Here is a 14,909-nt window from a genome sequence, read left to right as displayed (position 1 = left end):
CACATCAAACTGTCATGGATATCACATGTGGACACCTTCTGTCTCCAAAAAGTCAACTTGTCAGGAAATGAGGAAAGTCCATTTTCCCCAGTGATGTTTATCTGTGTTTTAACATTTTCAGTACATCTCTGAAGGTGTTGCTTGATTGCCAGGTCATTAATATTTCAACAGAGATAACCTCACCTATCAAACACAGACAAAAGACCTGACAATATGCATCCGATTGTGTGTTCTTATTGTGGGAAGAAACAATGAGTTTCCAGAAACTGTAGCAACATTTCTACACAATTTCTAAACATGCAGTTGATTCTCAGATCTTCATCATGTAAATAAAAGTTGAAATAAAATCGAACCCAATGAAGGTCTCAGAACTGAAATGTTGTGATTTATCATTAAAACTTTACAACTTCATGATGTGAAAGTGTGCCCCACATGTTCTTTGTTCTCTTAAATAGTCATACACAGTTATTCACACAGTATAGTGTTATACAAATAACTAATTTGCCTGAAAGCAAACACTGTTAAATGAATTAAATTAACCACAATAAAAATAAATGTGATTAATTATGTAAATAAATGTATCCACCACATTATGAAGTGGTACACATGATCTGAGCCTTCTGTCATGAACGTGACGTAAAAGTGAAATGGATGAGAAACAACAGTAGCAAGAGATCAATCGTTTGTAATAAAGGAGCTTGTTTTAACCCTCGAGAAATTCTTCATGGTGAAAAGAAGGAAAACAACTAACAAATCTCGTGCTGCATGTGACAGGCCTCTTTTTTGACATGTTTTCATTCCATCTCTCGCCTGGTTCTGCTAATCGGACCTGATCCGATGGGAGTACCCATCGTCATGACAACAGGGGGAAGTTTGTTTCTGTGGAAATGACTGATGTTGAGAACAAATGCGAATGTCTGTCTGAATGTTCTAAAAATGACAAGAGCTCTGACGGATTGGAGATTAGATAAACAGTAGCAAGTTAAGTACTGAGGGGGAGAAAAAAAATCTGCTTTGCATTTGGGAAATGCTTGAATGACAAGTTTTCCACTTGGAGAGAGAAAAAAAAAAACACTGAAAGCTAAGGCAGGTTAAGTATGAGGTTTTTGATTTTAAAGAAGGAACAGTGAGAAAATCAATTTCACTGCAAGGAGAGCCAATACTGCAATCAACTAATCAAATCTGTCTCTCCTGCTCTACAGCTGCAACTCTTCAAGTGTTTTGTTGGTGTTTTACCCATATTTGTTGATGACTATTGTTTAGACTTCAAATCAAGAATAACTGATTCAGGTCATTTAGTATGATGTAGAAATTTGAAAAGAACAGCACACCAAACTGTAGCTTTAAACCAAAATAAATACTCAAAAACTGCTGAAGCTCCCATATAGTAATATTTTGAGGATTTATTCTAATTACATGGTTGGTGGTCCAGCTGTGGGTCTCCTGCCAGATTACTAAATCCCTGCTCTGTTAGCCCTGCTAATGGAAATGTATTAAATGATGCACACCCTTGGGTGGATTGACAACAAAGGGGGCAGGGAGCTCTGCCTGTCGTTAGGGTCAATAGTATATCAGCACAATCAATACAGCCTCTGATTCTTTGATGATAGTAATACAGCAGCAGAATAGTGGTGCTCCCCGTGTCCCTCGTAATATAAAAATCAATTAACACCAGCCTGGAAGCATTTTGCTGCAGTAAAATGAAGCAGTAATTAAACATGGTTGCCTTTGGCCGCTCTGAATCACTGTCAGTTAAATCTGTGTGTGTGTGTGTGTCTCGTAATGACAGAATCAAGAGAAAATATTGAAATATTGTGGAGGGAAAAGATGATTTATAATGAATGATGTGATTTTACTGGGATTATAATTATAACTAATACTGGTAGAAAGAGGAGTACAAATGATGCAGTATCTGGACAAAAATGGTGAAAGGTAGCAAGTGGCCAATGGGATTGTAGATTCCCTTTCTTGTTTTTAACGTGAATTTCATTAATGCATAAAAATGCTCTTAATTGACACGTTTGACTTAAGCTACACACACAAAATACTGAAAATATATAAACGCTAGGCAACAATAGAGTGATGACTCAACTGTCCCTGATTCAGCATGACAGTCGTCCATGAGTGCAGATCTTCACAAAATGTGTCTTTCAAACACTGATTTAGAAACACCTTGGAAACAACTGTTTGAGAAAGAGGTTTTGTGTTTGAACTCTGGTCTCAAAATTGCGTCTATGTGGACACGTACTGAATTCTGCCACAAAGCCAAAATATTTTATGTAACTGTAACACCAGCAGTAGAAATGCATCACTTCAACATGAACACTGAAGGGTTCGTCCTTTTAAAATAAAGATTCAATGAACACAGGGCTTTCAAAGCTAGAAAATACGGTAAGCAGGTTTTCCAGTGGAGTAAATAACATGAGTTTAGGGAATTTGTAAAACTGAAACTTTTTACTTAAACGCTTCAATTTACCAGGAAATTCTGGTATTTACTGCAGATGTATACCAAACAAACAGCTAGCTTGTTAGCCAGCTGGCTGCCAGAATTAGACCTATGCAGTTAACGCCAATCGTTAATCCAGAGGGATACTTAATGATTAGTTTTGTTTGGACTCAGAAGCTTGAAATTAATTATGTAAAAAACTAAATCTCTTTCACACACTTCCAGATCACCGCCTCCACGGCTTCTCATTGGCTGATTTCAGTCTTTCAACATCAGGTCTCATATCTTTGTATTTTGATTCTCCCTCATCCTGCAGTACAAAGACAGGTTTCCAATCCCTGCACGCTACCGCCTGTTTCTCAGAAAGACACCGACACAGTACTTTGAGGTCACAACGGAGCTGCAGTCAAAAAAACATCACAGCAATTATCTCTGACCCGTCTCACCTCCTGTATGAATGCTTCAAACTACTGCCATGCCAAGTTAGAAACAGTGTTTTTGCACACACCTAACACTGCACACAAGACTCATAAAGCACACTATAAGGATTTATAGTCGACGTAATGGGTTAAGAGGAGTAGATACTGGAGTTACATCCAGGTAACTTATATGTAATTTCACCATATGTCATTGCTGAATATGAGACTACACCATGCAATCGCTGTGTTTACATTCATTTTCAGAGGGCAATCACAGTAAACATAAGGTCTGCAGAGTGATGTCTTTGCCTGATGTTGTTACTGAAAGGAAGAAAAATACTGAGAGTCTTTTTTCAACTTCAACTCCTTAATCTCGTCTTCACTCTCAACAATCTCCACCAGCATCAAAAAACAAGAAGAACGAGGTAGGAACAAGGAAAACACAAGCAGTCCATGCTATCCAATCACAGCTTTTGCAGTGTTGCAGCCCTGACTGGTTATGTTTTTGAGGTGGTGGACGTCAGCAGGTGCACCGTAACGCCTTAGCTCAAAATAAAATCCAGCTCAACAACAGTGCAGTTTTAAGAAATCTTGCTGTTTGTGTCCCATCTGTCAAGTAATAATTGTCGTGTATGTTGCAGTGACTGATTGAGTTTACTCCTTGAGGAAAAATAAAGCTCAAATCTTATGGAATACTGGAATCTGTATTTTTCCAACAGTATATTATTGTCCTTTCCATAAAATCCAAGTCTGTATCCTCCCCATAACCAAAAGTCAAAATTAAAAAGGGAGATTTTTAGTAAGCAGTTTAAAAGTTTGAAATAACGTACCAAGAATTTTTTTATTTTTTTTTACGTGATGACATATTGAGTGACAGACTCTTCCAACATCCTGTTCAGTAGCCAAGGAAAATTTGTCTGATCTGACGTCTGATTCTGACGTCTGTAGCAAAGATTACTGTCAGTAGTTTCAGCAATTTCTTTGGAATTCACTCTTCAATCTGGACTTGAACAATTACTTTAGTTCTGCTCATCCAAGTAGTTACTGCTGTTATATTCTCTGTTTGTGCTGCACTTTCTGGATAAAAACAGCATCTTTAAACTGTACTCTGTACAGAGAGAAATTTTCAATCAGCACACCCTCTTGAAATATTTCTGCTGACTGTATATTCACGCATGTTAAAACCAATTTCCAGCTAGCTGATTTTGCTTATCTAATATCTGAGTTGACAGGGCATGGATTGCTACCTAGATGTCAATATTCCCCCGGAACGATTCAGTTTCAGGTTTTGTGGCTCTGCAGTTTAAAGTTCCAGCTATTTATTCTATTTTACCAAATCTGTACACCATTAATTTATTTGCATGTTTTATTCCTTCATCAGACCACATGTCAAATTGCCTCCCTGTTGGAGAATAAACGAACAGTACAAGCTTTAGAAATCAGTAACAGTTATATTTTTGGTGTGAGATATGGGCCCCTCAGTGCTGCTCTCAAACATCATACGACAAAATGAATCTGTTATTTCTGTGCAGGAAGGCCAATCTGATGGCCAGAGGGATCAGAAATGCTGTTTGTAGTTCCCTTGATAAAGTGTTAATATCTCTATCCTCCCCACTGTGTTATCAGCACTTCACTGTGACTCTGCTCCAGAGCTCAGCCATCTGCAGTGATGGAAAAATCATTTCCTGCTGACAAAGTCTGTTCCTCATGGAATTTAATTTATATCAGAATCAATTAAAGAACCAAATATATTAAATTAATTATTACTTATATTAAAAGTATCATTATAGTATTAGTGTGCTAATTATTTAGCTGTAGTCATACACATTAGCTGCAAATCTGACAGGTTCCCCGTTGTCTACTTTTGTAACAGAATATAATTACAGATACACTGTGGGAGTATACAGATTCTGTGATGAATGTCTGATCTGTTAATGAAGTGTTCAATGAGCTTCACAAAACATTAGACATTATTATTGGTACATTTTACGCAAAATACATGTGTATGGTATTAAGTTAGGTACCTCAAATTCCTCAGCGATCTTGGGTCCATCCAGGAACAGCCTGGTGCTGAGACAGTCCACTGGTCCAAAGTTAGCTGGAGATAGAGAGGTGACATTAATATCAAAAGGCTCTGTTCTGTCATTATCATTTTAATTGTGATGGTGGAATTAGAGGAGACTGAGTGTTGGGATCAGGTTCAGGGGTGTACAGTCTACTTATTAAAGATGCTCACAGAAAAGCACTACCGGCTTGAAGTTAACATTTCTCTGCTCTTCAAAGCAACAATTAAGCTTATGTTAATCCAGGCATCTGAATGTTACTGTAGGTGCTTTAAATAACCTTTGGTTAAATTCAGCTCCTCTATCAGGGAACCTATTAAACTTCCACCACAGTTTTCTGCTTCTCCTGCATCATGCCACTACTGACTGCCTGACTGCAGTTACTGCTTATTTCACCATCTAGCACAAGTCTTTGCTTTTCTGGTGTCTTATTTGTATGTTTCCTCATCTCAATGTTAGGTGATGGCTGCAGTCTGTGTGTTGTTGTAATTCAGGGTTCAAATGCAGTAAATCCAAAGCAAGTGACTGGTTTCCTTTATGCCAAATACAACAATTAAAAACATGTCTACCTAATGGCTGAACTTTATAATAAGTGTTCCTGACTGAATGTTGGCTGGTGCTAATTTCAAGCCCCACTAATAATACAAATGAGAATGATATAAGAGAGTGTGTGATAATGAGACCAAATGCCATGAACCCAGGCTTGTTCAATTTAACAAATTCAATTTGATCGAAATGCACATTTCAATAATTAAAAACAATTTATTGATTCCCATTCTTCAACGCTTTGAAATATCTAGATACAAAGATCACTTATCACGTCTGCCCACTCACCAGTGAATTCTTTAAATTCCTGGAACACCTTGGGGTACATGGCTGCTGACATCACATCTTCAGGGGTGATTTCGTCACCGTGAGTGGCTCGGAGCCCCTCCTCCAGGGCATTGAAGTCCATCGGTGGTAGAGAGGCACCAGGACGGCCCTCAATGCGGGGGAGGGACTTCAGCACCTGGGGTGGGAGGTTAAAAAGAGAAAATAGGTCAGTTTGGAGGAAGATGAAGCAAGAGGAGACACGACTAAAGATGTGCGAGAGAAAAGCAGGGAGTGTGGGTACATGACAAGAAGACAGAAAGGGGAAACAAACATTAACGCTTTTGATTAATAGTTTTATAGTATTTCAAAAATGTTTTCCCACTCTTAATATCCCCATGTGACCCCGATGCATGCGGAATGTATAAAGTACTGGTAAAACCTTCACATTGTACTTCACAACCATATATCTGGATAAAAGCTGCAACCTGTTGGAGCACTGAAGTGACAGAGACACTTTGGGTGAGAAGGAGGAGGAAGATAAAGACACATGGGGAGATGTTTTGAGATACAGAGAGAAAAAAAAGAGAGAGAGACTTGAATCGGGAGAGAAACACTTGAACTGCAGAGAATATAGAACTTGTTAATGCAAGTTATTTCTAAATTTGCATAAAAGTGGCACTGCTGTTGTGTCAAGATCTGCAGTGATTTCCACTTTCGTTCCCTTTATCTCTCCCATCCTCTCTCAATCTATCTTTTTCTATCCAGTAAAGAACCATCAGCTATCACAGACGACTGCAGAGAAAGAAAAAAAGAAAGAAAGAAAGAAAAGAAAAGAAGGAACAATGATGGAAAGTGGAGGCTACAATAAGACTAATGATATGACATTTTATCTGCCCACACAGTTGTTGGTATCTGACAACTTGTAGAGACAATCGATCTGAGGCTACTAATAATGTCTGGTGAAGAGATTATGTCAAAACAAGCATTTCGCCTAAAGGTCGCTGTAATGCGGCGCAATCCCTGTTTTGTTTTTATTTTCTTTGTTTTTATTTCTCTTTGTTTCTTGTTTTCTTGTGACAGCACAGAGCCTGCACACACTCAGAGGGAGGGAGGGAAAGTTGCAGAAATCTCCATACAATTAGCCTATTTAGCCTGCTTCAGCGCTTCAGCAAATGTTCCTGGAAATATACAAACAGCATAAGCTAATGGCAAAGCTACCTAACCTGCGAGTGTGTCTTTATCTTGGTTTCATGCAGGTTAAAAGACTCATCGCCTAAGCTAATGTGTTAAGTTACACTTCAAGCCTAGCGTGTGTCTGTCAAATTAAACATTCAATTGATTGTATGTCTCTCGTGTGCATATATGTGCATATATCCATACTTTCTTTGTGAAGTGTGTGCGCGCGCTGCTGTTATCCAGTCAGTGTGTGTTTCATATCTTCACTGTCTGTGTGTACGTGGAAACATATCAGCACATTTATGAGTGCATGTGTGTGTGCCTTATGGAAATCTCCAGACAAAGGGCCCAGTGCAATGCTATTAGTCACAGAGCTAACAGTTCAAAGATAGCTGACTCATTTGTGTGTGCAAGAGAAAGACACTTCAAAGATGGCAGGCTCATTGGAGTCCCTGCTCATTAACATTGTGTCCTCTGAGGATGCCTTACACCTAAACTGCTTGATTGTTTAAGTGTGAGGCACAGACACAGACGTGTGTGTGACTGCATTAACAAATGAAGGAAAGACAAACTCTTCCTTCAAGGTTATTTGCTTTTCTCCTCAATTCTCTTACAACCACTCCACAAAACACCCCCACTCTCTTTTTTTTATTGTCAGTGACTCGTTCTTTTCCTTTCTTTTTTGAGTGCAGCGCTCTGAGCGATGTGCTGTATTTTACAATAATCTTGTTTCTCAAATTGACTTTTTTTCTGACAGGCTCCTTATTCCCTCTCTCTATCTTCATCCCTCCATCCATCCACCCACCGTCTCCCCTCTTTCTCTCCTTTGCCTTCCTGTCTTTCTTGTTTTCCTCTCCTTTGTCCGGTCCACGCTGCAAATGAACCGAGCGTGACAGAACTAAGATAAGGAAACGCCTCAATTATCACTTTGTGTCCTAAAAGGTTTCCACATGCATGCAATCTTGAATGCATATGAGAGCATGCAATATAATGCTGGAATGACTTCTCACTAACTAATTAATGCCACCAAGGCTTCATTAAAGAAACATTACTTCTTCCATGCTGCTTGCATGTATAAAACCCTTCAGCTACAGCACATAGGGATGATTATATCTTACTGTCTTGCATGCAACAAAGAAAATGTATTGCTGCTAATTAAAAAGTTAAAACTTGCAATAATATCCAAATACACGCACAAACACTCCAACGAGAAAGTAAGATGAACAGATGAAGTGAAGCAGTGGTAAATGACGGTCGGTGACTGTCACGAGGCACTTACTTACAAAGCTAATGCTGTTTCAGGAAAGTCATTTAATAATAAAATAATGTTTTAATTTCTTCCCTTTAAACAACTTTAACTTGTTTTGACACCAATTATTTTGATTCATGCTCTAAATGTACCGTAATATATGCAGTGAGTGACAGTGAGATTTATCAGATTTACCTCAAACTTTACAGCTTGCGTGTGAACACAGGCAATGAGCACACAAATGAAAATATTCTCAAAAGTAGTTTGTATCAAAGCTGAAATCTGAGAGCTAGTTCTTCACTGAGCTGTGTGTGAAAAAGCCTCAGTGTGTGTTTAACGTCGAAGGGTGGATTGTCTCTCTTGTTGTTGTGGTTTGAACGTCTGTAGGGGAGATTCTTGACTTTTTTGGCTCAGATGAAACATTGGCAGCAGTTCTACATGTGTGCTGAGGATTTACTTCGAACACTATAATGCATTGTTTATATCCTTAATGAATGGTACAAGCTGGCTGAGCCGCACGGATAATGTGCAATACATAAAAGATGTGCGAGGAAAGAAAATGAAAGGCCGAAAAATGTAGATGTTTGCATTCATGTATGCTCAAGAAGGATCCCTGTGCTGAGTGAAAATGAAAGGCAGAAATGGGAAAACTTGATACAGGCAAACACCAGAGCTATCCACTGTCTTATTTGTTTAATAGGAATGGACTCCAATGCCACATTTTTGAGATACAGGAGAAAGATGGAGAGACACTAATAGAGAGGTAGCAGACAGAAGGTTGGATAGTGTATGTCAAAACTGAAAAATCACTTTGACTGTGAAGGGTGGGACTGCCTGGAAAGCTATCGCCGTAAACGACAAACATTTGATCATATAATCTCCCAACTGTACACTACGGTAAGGAGACAGCGGGAGAAAGGGCAAATTGATAGGAGAGGAGACAGGATGGCAGGAGTTGGTTTCACAGACAGGTAAACAAAGACGAGGAATGATGTGAGGGAGAAAAGGTAACCGCAGGGAAATAAATAGGCATGAATATACTGTATGAATGGATGAAGGACAGATTCATGAACAGGAATTGAGCATCACCTAAATTCAGTTCTGTTCATGAAAAGAGAGAGAAAATCAGTGATTAATTAAGTTTTAATTATCTACTAGCTTCTGAACCACATACGGTGACAGTGTCTTGTGTAAAAGTGCAAACGGGGTCTAACACATCTCATGTTTTATGCACCAGCCAGCCAGCTCACTGGTAACACATATTGAAACATCTGTGGACATCAATGAGGGGAAAAACATCCACTAGTTTCTCTTACTTGAAAAAATAGAAAGTACAGTCAGATTTTCATTTTTTTGTCAGGTTATTGCAGAACAGTGTCAATATGTCAGCGGGTTTTTGGAAGGATGTGACAAATTTGCCGTTATTCATGCATGTGTGTGTTCATGCGACTCTCCTAAGGAGACTTCAAGCTGCCGGCCCTTGATGCACATGAGAGTCTCTCCCTCGCTCTTTGCAGCCACAAGAGGAGGAGACAGGAGAAGCAGACGGAGGTAAAGAAACAGAGGAGATGAGAGGACAGAGCAACACCACGGTTTTCTTCACCGTTTTCAATGTCCTCCTGGGGACTCGCAACTGTCAGATGTAACCAAGCATATGACAGAATCTGTGTGTGTGTGTGTGCACTTGCACATAGACACGTGCCTTTAAATGGGTCCTCCTGTGTGTGTTTGTGTTGTGTGTTGGCTGCATAAAAAGTACAAGTGGAAGAAAACAAGATTAATAGTTTATGAAGAGTTGGATTTTGTGCTCTAAATGACTGATGTTGTATTTACCTCTGTAGATGTAGGTGTGTATGTTACACTAATCTTGGGTGGTTTTTCTAAATTTTAGACATTATATGACACAGAGTTCAAATGGAATACTTTCTTTTACATCCAAACTGTCTTCGAACTTTATATTGTTGTTCAGGGAATCCTCAAAAATCCCTGTGAGAAATTAAAAACACAGGAGGAAAAAGTTGCATGTGTGTGTTTACAGGACAAGCTACAGTACCTTAGATCTAAATGGCTCTGGGAATCCTCCATGTGGTATTCCAATGAATCCCTGCAGGAATTCAACCACAGACAGAGGGAAGGACAACTCATCCGCCCTCTCCTCCACCTCAGCCCTGGTCAGGTTGTTCTGCACCATGAACTGGGCCAAGTCGCCAACGATCTTTGAGGATGGAGTCACCTGAGAGAGGAAAAAAAGAGAACTGTGAGTACCAAACATATGTGTTACTGTCAGTGTTAAAGCACTTTTTTGTGAGGATAAATAATTAATACTATCTCACATCAGCGCACAGTAAGGCATTTCTATTTCACCACAGGCTGAGCACAAGATATTGGAGTACACATGATATGTCGGTATGTTTAGGACATGGAGAGAGACTATCTCATGTCTTCTCTCTGGTACGTGACCACCGGCCTGTTGATCTGACAAACGTCAGCACTGTACAGAAAAACACACAGAGTGAATCTATTATGGGTAATATTGTAGTTTTCCACTGCATAATCTTGCTTTTAGTTGTTGTGTTTGTCTTTTTTTTTTTTTTAAAATATAAGTGGTTGCAGTTGTCTGTCAGAGTGCACCATTTTTCTCTGAACAATGATATTAGGTTTCCTGCCCAGGTAGGAATACACATCCACAATGATTTTGCCAAAAGAGAGAAGTGGTGACAGAGTCTTTGTTTTAATGAAGATGCTGTCCATGAAGATTAAGTACTGGGTGACCCTGAGAAAAAGGCGGCCGGGGGAGGAGAATGAGAAATGAAAAGATGTTTACATCTATACAGTCCCTTAAATCATTAGATTTGGCAGCCATGAACTAAACTATACAGGTCTTCTCTGTGAAAACAGAATGAACCTGAAAATAAAGAGGGAAGAAGAAAGAGCGAGGAAAACATTCATTAAAATCACATATATTCCTTCTTACATTATTTATAATGGTATATCATTATGGTAATAGGAATCCCTATTTGCATAATGTTGATAAGTGGAGTCTTTTTTGACTGGGAACAGGACACTGATGCAAATATCAATTGAACATATTACTCCTCTATCGTAATGAATGGAGACACGGATTTAAGGCTTCCTGTTCACTTCCATTTGGTACTTGGACCATTTAAGAGAGAGGGGGGTCAATTAATGTGATCCACCAACAATAAAAAAAACCTGACAACCACCTTTGGAAACCTTGCTGTCTCACACACAGACACTCTTTTTTTGTACTCGTGCTCAATCCCTGCAGGTTTCACCGCAAAATGACAGAAAATATCAAAGAGAGAATCAAGGGAGGAGAAAAATGTGTCAGAAAACATTCAGTCTCTCATCTCAAGACCCAGCCTTTCTCAAATTTAAAGCTATTCTCACACTTTTGGACCCAGCCAGCAAATCCTGTTTTTGAGCCTGACCCGTAATTTGAAGAGCTGTAAACTTAAGCATTGACAGCTGAAGGACTGCAGAGAACAAAGACTGGGCTCGTGCTAAACACGATGCCTATTTTTGTGGCAATTAGTGCATTCTGCTGATATCTGATGGCAGAGAGAAAAAAAGAGAGAATGGGTGAACAAATATAGACCAAGTTGACATTCCCCAAAGAATTCCCCACCAAAGAACTTGACACCTGTTTTTAACAGATGTGATGACAAATTACCCAGAGTGAGACATGATGCACACACATGTAATCATGCACAAACACTGCTCTGGGATTACCACAACCCCCTGAGACTTAGGTGCTTGTGAGGCTAGCTGAGCTTCTGGGATCACTTTAGTCTTTGAACAAGCACAGATAGAAAATTTCATCAGTGCCAACACAGCAGTACTAATGATACAATGCTACACTTTAAGGAAAACGCTGTACTAAAGAATATACTGTATGTACTATATTATTGTCTTTTGTCATAACGTTCTTTGTCACTTTGTCACCAAGTGTAACATCATGCACCCGCTCTGAGCTTCAAAGTGCACGGCTGCAATTTAACATTGCACTTAAAAATGCAGCAGAGGCCAAATACACTGACTTTTAATCTCTTGTATGGGTCAACCTAAAAAAAAAACCCTCTGGATTCTACACTTAATGCAAAATGCAACTTCAATAGCTTCATTTGTCACACCCTCCCTGCCTGGTAAATGCATGTTTCTTTCAAACTTCATGCCCTAAATGTGTAATACAGGCTTCCTCTAAATAATAATAACAGGCTACAGCTATGCTAGCGCTCTGTGAGGCTAGGCACAGTGCTGCTATGAGCTAAATGCTAATGCTGCAATCTATTATACTCGGAACTCAGAAAAAAATGACCCCCAACATGGAAAAGTGCAATGGAGTGGTCATTCAAGTTGAAATTCCAAGTCAGAAACTCAGGCAAGATTCATCTAGCCCGAGTTTGCTGAAAAAAACACACCTGTATGCTAACATGCTGATGTATAGCGGGCGTGTATGTTTAATATGATCTACATCTTAGTTTAACAAGTTAGCATGCTAACATTGGTAATTAGCACAATCACAAAGTATAGCTTAAGCTTACTGTCATCAGTTTTGTAAAGATTTGGTCATGAACCAAAATATTGGCAAACTTGAAAATGTGACGATCAGACGATCACCAAAATTATCACAATTCATCCTCTAAAGACCATGAATGTCTGTACCAAATATCATGACAATCCATTCAAGAGTTGTTGAAGAATTCACTAAAAAAAAACACACAAATGTCAGTATCATGGTGGCACTAAAGGAAAAGTTAAAGAATCACCAAAATCATTGTTAACGTCTAAATTTTGTGCCAACCAATCAAGTAGATGTTGAGATATATTATTGGATAAAATTGAACTGTTGGTGGTGCTAGATGAAAAGTCTTCACAATGTCATCAGGATTTATTCTCTGGGTACCATAGATATCTGTACCAAATTTCATGTCAGTCCATCCAATAACTGTTGAGATACGGTGAACTGAAGCAGATAGACTGGCATTGCCATCCCTAAAGCCATGCCACTAGCAAGTTATAATAGCTGAGTGATTTTGTCAGTCTTGAATCTAAAAGAAGACATTTCATGAGAAACAGAATCAGGGAGGAGGCAACTCTGACTTTCATGAAGGACATCAGTGACTCACCATATGTGCTGGTTGTTATGGCACCAGTTATAATAACTGTTTCACCACACATATTTTAAAAACAGCCCATGATACCCGTTACAGTCTGCAACCAGTTGGGTACATTTTCAAAGGAGCCTTGCAAGCAAATCAGAGCTTTCCCAGCACGATGCAAGAAAGAAATGCTTCCTGCTGATTGAAACAAGTGTGCACTTCCCTGCCGCAACACCTATAGCTCAGTTTGATTGTGTTTGTGAATAGAGGAGATAATGATACATTGCTTTTACAGAATGACTGTTTACAGAAAAGCTTAAGAGATTTGAATGGGCTGTTGACATCCCTGGAGAGGCCATTAACTTGGTATAGCTGTGGAACAAAAGCTCACTGCTGAGTTACTCGAAATCTATCTAAAACACACGAAAGCGGCATGACTGTGCATTCTTTGTCTACCTTCACCTCTTTCTCCATTGTTCCTCTGTCCCTGTGTCTCCCGAGTACATTGTTCAATTTTTTCTTTACTGGAAAATTAAGAATTGTTGCTCTTCTCTTTATCATGAATCATCCTTCTTACTCCATCCCTCTCACGCTCCTAACTATCGTCTATCTTCACACTAAAAGCCGAGACGTTGACTCTTAACTGTTTTTTCATGAAACACCTTTCTTCTGTTCCTCATCCTTCTTGCCAAATATTTTTTTCCACAGTAACATCAGTGTCAGCTAGATTGTTACTCTCATTATCGATCTCTGTTGATGAATCACCACCTCCAGTTTTCTCTGGATGCCTCACACACAGGAAAAGAAAATCTCATTTTCAACTGTGTGTGAGTTATATATGATGTGTGAGTTTTTCTATATTTTTGGACGGGGAGTGAGGTAAATCACATCCTGGTCACGCAGGGTTAGAAAAATCAGATTTCCTCTGTTCCTGTGTGAAGCTCAGCTCAGACTGGCTCGATCCCTCTCAGCCTTAACCGATACAATAGGTTCAATATAGTTCACACACTTCAGTTCATTTGGATTTCAAAATATTGCATTTGGTTACTTTTTCTCTCCACAACAGAAATGCTTATCATTTTTGGAGTGGCACAAAAACTACGAATTTACTGTGTTTTCATCAAGTTATCTTCTTCTTTGAAGGCAGCTAATGACCACTAATGACCATTACTGTTTGCAGACACAAAACTAAGAGTCTACAGCCATGCCAGTGGCTCTGTGAAGCTGTAATGCTTATTGTAAAACCAAAGATTAAAATTGAGTTCCAAAATCTGTGTTTGATCTTTACAGCAGGAATTGGCCAACGGGTGATGTCAGTATAAAGGTCTTGGTAACCTGTATCAGAAGAGTTTATCGTGTTGTGAGCAGGAAAGTGTTGAGAGATGTGTGTGAGGGTGGTGTGAGCAGAAAGATCAACATAAGTCACCTGTGAAAAATGAGAGCTTTAATTTTTCTAAACTTTCAGGTATGAACTAATGATAGTATGTATGGTACTGGTTGTCAGTTCAAACATCAGTGTTTGAGGACTGTTGTTAATTTAGCAGGTATTTGGTCATCAAGCAAAGTATTTGACAAATTTAAATTTTGACCGTTGACCTCATGGTGGCGCTAGAGAAAAGT

At 39.1% G+C, this 14,909-nt stretch overlaps 1 protein-coding gene and 1 long non-coding RNA gene across 4 annotated transcripts in view; one reads left to right on the top strand and one right to left on the bottom strand.

Annotated features, from left to right (window-relative positions):
- Positions 1 to 10,290, top strand: part of LOC137175250 (uncharacterized) — a 67,668-nt gene extending 57,378 nt beyond the window's left edge. Inside the window, exons 3-4 of the long non-coding RNA XR_010925590.1 lie at positions 9,626 to 9,717; positions 10,205 to 10,290. This is a non-coding gene — a long non-coding RNA (uncharacterized lncRNA). The remainder of the gene's footprint in view (positions 1 to 9,625; positions 9,718 to 10,204) is intronic.
- pcxb (pyruvate carboxylase b) overlaps positions 1 to 14,909 on the bottom strand; it is a 300,915-nt gene that overhangs the window by 12,329 nt on the left and 273,677 nt on the right. For all 3 annotated transcript variants that reach the window (XM_067581000.1, XM_067580999.1, XM_067581001.1), the window contains exons 22-24: positions 10,220 to 10,399; positions 5,763 to 5,937; positions 4,890 to 4,963 (exon numbers count right to left, since the gene is read on the bottom strand). In XM_067581000.1, the coding sequence (XP_067437101.1) occupies positions 4,890 to 4,963; positions 5,763 to 5,937; positions 10,220 to 10,399 (429 nt within the window). The remainder of the gene's footprint in view (positions 1 to 4,889; positions 4,964 to 5,762; positions 5,938 to 10,219; positions 10,400 to 14,909) is intronic.

The sequence above is a fragment of the Thunnus thynnus genome, chromosome 22 (genome assembly GCF_963924715.1).
Source record: "Thunnus thynnus chromosome 22, fThuThy2.1, whole genome shotgun sequence".
Lineage (NCBI taxonomy): Eukaryota > Metazoa > Chordata > Actinopteri > Scombriformes > Scombridae > Thunnus > Thunnus thynnus.
This window is presented reverse-complemented; position numbering and strand designations above follow the sequence as displayed.